At 68.7% G+C, this 4,287-nt stretch overlaps 1 protein-coding gene across 1 annotated transcript; it reads left to right on the top strand.

Moving 5' to 3' along the window:
* Positions 1-3,959, top strand: H696_01681 (hypothetical protein). Its single transcript, XM_009495586.1, has 6 exons — positions 1-109; positions 243-362; positions 666-731; positions 939-1,172; positions 1,339-1,416; positions 1,576-3,959. Exons 1-6 carry the CDS (start codon positions 34-36, stop codon positions 3,636-3,638), a joined length of 2,637 nt encoding a protein of 878 aa, XP_009493861.1. The 5' UTR covers positions 1-33; the 3' UTR covers positions 3,639-3,959.
* The last annotated feature ends 328 nt before the right edge of the window (positions 3,960-4,287 follow it).

Below are 4,287 nucleotides of genomic sequence, written 5' to 3'. Positions count from 1 at the left end.
CTGCGCTCGCGACCACACGCCATCCACCTAACCATGGACCAGCCAGTGTCCAAGGCGCTGGATGACTACCGGAAGAAGCACTCCGCCGTCCTGGAGGAGCAGACCCTGGGTGCGCCGCGTGCCCGGAGGCCTGCCCCCTGCCTCCGGGACCTGCTCTCCTACCTCGCTCGTCATCGCCTCCCTGTCTACGTTCCGACTGCTGACATGTCGATGCCCCTTCATGGTCGCACCGCGGAACTCAGCCTCGTTCATCGACCGCCTGGCAATCGCTGGCATCCGCGATGATGAGGACCCCGTCCCCGATGACGCCCCCCTGGAGTGGCAGCACTACCAGCCATCCATCAACCAGTTCCAGCCGGTCGGTGCGTGTGTTGCCCGACGCGAGTGCACTTGGCGTGCAGAAACGCACCTCTCTCTCTTGCACACACACACACACATATATATATTTTTTCTGCTGTTCCTGCTGCCACCATATGTGCACCATTTCGTGCCACCTACCCAACCGGTTTCCGCGTCTCGATCGCCTTCCTCCGCCGGAATCTCGCCCGAAAAACCCGCCACCTTCCTGTGCACTCACCCCGGCTGGCTCTCTCTCTCTCTCTCTGCCTCTTTTTCTTCGCTCCCTGTGCCCCTTCCCTCCTTCACCGGGCCTGCCCTGGTGATAGGTTGTACGATCAAGACGACCAAGCTCCCGAAAAAGCGCACCCAGGTCATTCGCATGGATTTCTCCCGTACGCATCGCAACGCCGTCGAGAAAAGTCCCACCATCGACATCCGTCTCGTAATCCCCCACTTTTTGCCCCCCTCCCCCCCCCCCCCCCCGAAAAAATCCCCCCCCCCCCCCCCCCCCCCTTACCCCCCCTTTTTCCCCCCCCCCCCCCCCCCCTTCCTCACCCAGCCTGCCCGACGCCTTCCGCCCCCCCCCCCCCCTGGCACAGTTGCATACATCCATGAGAAAAACATCGGGCTCCTCTTCCGGCCCTGGTTCGCCGATGTGCACGATGCCATCTTCACCGGTGTCCCGCTCGCAGGCGGCCCCGTGCGCCTTGCCGAACACAAGTCCCTCACGCTGCTGGACCTCTCCTTCACCGGAGCCACCATGGATCGCAAGCATCTGCAGAAGCTCCTCACCGCTGGCGCCCTCCCCCAACTCAGCGAAATCATCATCATGGGTATGCCTGCCCGTGTCTTTCACGCCATTGCGCATCCCCGATGGCCCATCCCCGCCGGGGGATTTTTCCCCCTCTCCATCATCTTCTCACCCCCCACACGCCCTCTTCCTCCATGATCCCATGTGCTTCGCCGCCCCTCCCCCCCGATCCCGCCTCCGGGGAGCAGACAATCCCCAGTCGGCCACCCCCTGCTTCTACTGGCACAGCGCTTTCTTTCACCATGCTACTCGGTTCCGGGCCCCCGGTACGTGCCACCTCCTCTTCGCCCCCTTGCCCCGCCCCTCTTGCCTGTGACTCGGGCAGCCAGCCACGCCATGAGCCATCGCTCACCCGCTGCTCGCACGGCCCGTCCTTCTCTGCCATGCCCCCCCTCCCCCCCCCCCCTCTCCTCGCCTGCGCGTAGGCGGGCCCACGACCGGGGCCCCCTCCTTCAGCCAGAGTATGGACCAATTCCGAGAGCATTATGCCCGGCTGGCGGCCGTCGATGAGCGGGACCTGCGGCTGGCCCTCGGGCAGTTGGCCCCCGCCGGGGGTCCCCACCCCGGGTCGCAGGCCGACGCCCCGGACACCGGCGGCCTGGCCAGTCTCGCCCGGCTCGGGGCCTTTCTCAACCAGATCCCCCTTAGCACACGCATCCTGGACAAGGTGGCCGAGTCTGCCCTCTTCGGGGTGACCAGCTTCGCCAGCCAGCAGGCCAACGCCGATGAGCTGAGTCTGCTGCGACTGCTGCTCCTCTCGCCGTCCTTCTGGCCGGCCGACGGGGGGGCCGGTGCTCCGACCGGCGCCCCGGCACCCGAGCTGCCGCCGACCACCTCCTGCTTGTGGTGGTCCTCGCGTGCCTGGTCGCGTCTGGTGCAGGGGACCCTGCTGGCGGAGCTCCGCGGGTGCTTCGGCGCCGAGGACTTCGCCCGGCTGGTGCCGGCCCCGCAGGCGGAGATCCTGCCGCAGCCCCTGCCCGGGGGGCTGTGGCCGCGCGAGCGTGCTGTCTTCGAGGTGGACTACCTGTGTCGATTGCTCACCAGCATGGCCCTGCCGGCGGACTTCGCCCTGACCGGCTGGAAGCTCCTGGGCGATCGAGTGAGCAAGCTGTACCAGGTCCTGGAGGCGGTGCTGCTGCGCTTTGCCGTGGCGCAAAATGTCCTGGAGGTGGTCGTTCACCCGGCCTTCCGCCGGCCGAATCCATCCTACCTGCTGGACCACCCGCGGCTGGTGCACCTCCTGCGGGGGTCCTTCCTGCATGTGCTGGCCCAGGCCCCGGCTCCCGGGCGTCGGCTGAGTGGATCCGTGCGCCTGGTGCACCACCGCCCGGAGGGGTCTTCGCTGGAGGCCGACGGTGCTCCCACCTTCGAGGCCGATCATGCCCAGGTGTGGACGGCCTTCCGTCGGCGCGCGTGGGCCGACATTCGCCCTCGCTTGGAGCAGCTGTTTACCCAGCCGCTGGAGTACTTCCCCGGGGTGGGGGCCCCGGGGATCTGCCCTCCCGGCGATCCGGCCATCAAGCTGGCCCTTTGCCAGCGGCTTCTCCATGCCCTGGCCCGGGCCCTGGAGCAGACCAGCCTGGCGGAGTTCGCCCCGGCCGGCGGCGCGGCCCGCGGCTATTTCTACCTCAAGGAGTTCCCCCTGCCGGGGGAGGTGCTGGCCATGCTGCCGGGGGTGCCGGCCGCCGCGAAGGCCGGCGTCGCCACCGACGCCGGCTCCGACTCGTCGGACCCTCTGGCGATGGCCGGCGGCCTGGCTGACGGCGCCCTCGCCAGCTCGGCCCCCGGTGACCAGGACCCCAGTGAGCCGGAGTCGGGGCCTTGGTCGCCGGCCGGTCGGCCGGCACCGGATGAGGACTTCCGGCAGATGCTTCGCACGTACACCCCCCCCGGGTTTCTGTCCCTCGGCGGGATGGTCCTCAACCGGCGGCGGATCACGCGCTTTGCCGAGAGCCAGCAGTCCACCGTGCCCGCCTTCCAAACGATGGACATCATGACCAACCTCCGGCCGGCCGAGCAGGACTTCTATCACTGCATGACGCGCTGGGCCACCGGCAAGGCCTTTGCCAAGAACCCGCAGAAGCTCCACCCCCCGGATGCATATGGCCGGCCCGAGGCCGGCAACAGTCTTTACCCGCTGATTTGCTGGATGCCGGTGATCGTGCGCCCGGCCACGGCCGCCCTGCCGGTGGTCGGTGGCCCGGAAGAGTCTCCGGCCGGGCCGGCGGCCACGAGTGGCCCGGTGGTCTCCTCCTCGGCCTCGACGCTGGCACTGGTGGCATCGCCTGTGCCGGGCTTGGCCACGGCCGGGGCCCCGGCCCGCGCCACGGCGCCCCCCTCGCCCTTGGGGTCCTCCTGCTCCGGCGAGTATCTCCTGGTGTCGAAGCCCGTTGACGAGGCGACCAGCGACCTGATCAACGCCGGCGGCGGCATCCTGCCCCACCACTCGGAGCCTATGAGCGAGGTGGACGGCTGGATGCTGGTCTAGCGGCCCTCCTGCGGGTCGGCCGGCCACTCGGTCTCGCGGCTGTGCTGTTCTGCCCCTCCTGCTGCCCTCCTGCCCCTGTCTGCCCTCTCCCGATTGGGTCGAGGAAGATGGGGCCTCGGGCTCCTCGATTCGGGGAACAGCACGGCCTGTATGTGTGTGTGGGGGGGGGTGGGGGTGAGTGGGTGTGTGCGTGTGTCTGTGTTTGTGCTTGTGCGTGTCCGCCTGTGCCATGTTCCCGCTGGTGCGAGAAAGCCGCAGAGGCAGGGACGCCACAGGGCACATGCACTCGCGTCGGCGGCGCCTCCCCCCCCCCCCCCCCTCCCGGGGGGGAGGGGGCCTGCTTGCAAGCAGCAGACGCGGGAGTGGATGGCTTGGGGACTGGCAAACCGCGTGGGAAATGGGCCATTCAGGCCCGGGACCGGAGGGCGTCGGCAAGGGCGGGTCTGACAGGCTGGACCCCAGCTCCGGCATGTGGATCTCTCCCCTGGCCTCTCTCTCCCTCCCCCCCTCCACATCCTTCCCCACTGCCCCATTCCTGCATGAAACACGGCTCGGCAGCACCCGACTCGGCCCCCTTCTCCTTCTCCTTCCCTGCCGCAGGCTCTGTCGGGGCAGTGAGCCGCGCGACATCCTCGGGCACGCAAAGCAG

The sequence above is a fragment of the Fonticula alba genome (genome assembly GCF_000388065.1).
Source record: "Fonticula alba strain ATCC 38817 unplaced genomic scaffold supercont2.2, whole genome shotgun sequence".
NCBI classification, from domain to species: domain Eukaryota; order Rotosphaerida; family Fonticulaceae; genus Fonticula; species Fonticula alba.
The sequence above is the reverse complement of the archived record's forward strand: the minus strand, read 5'-3'. Positions and strand labels throughout refer to the sequence as shown.

What these genes read in the sequence shown, in the direction of transcription:
- H696_01681 (XM_009495586.1), top strand. Translation starts at nt 34, where the DNA reads ATGGACCAGCCAGTGTCCAAGGCGCTGGATGACTACCGGAAGAAGCAC. An exon ending in CATTCGCATGGATTTCTCCC is followed by an intron (nt 732 to 938) that starts GTACGCATCGCA and finishes CCCCTGGCACAG; the next exon opens with TTGCATACATCCATGAGAAA. An exon ending in TACTCGGTTCCGGGCCCCCG is followed by an intron (nt 1,417 to 1,575) that starts GTACGTGCCACC and finishes GCCTGCGCGTAG; the next exon opens with GCGGGCCCACGACCGGGGCC.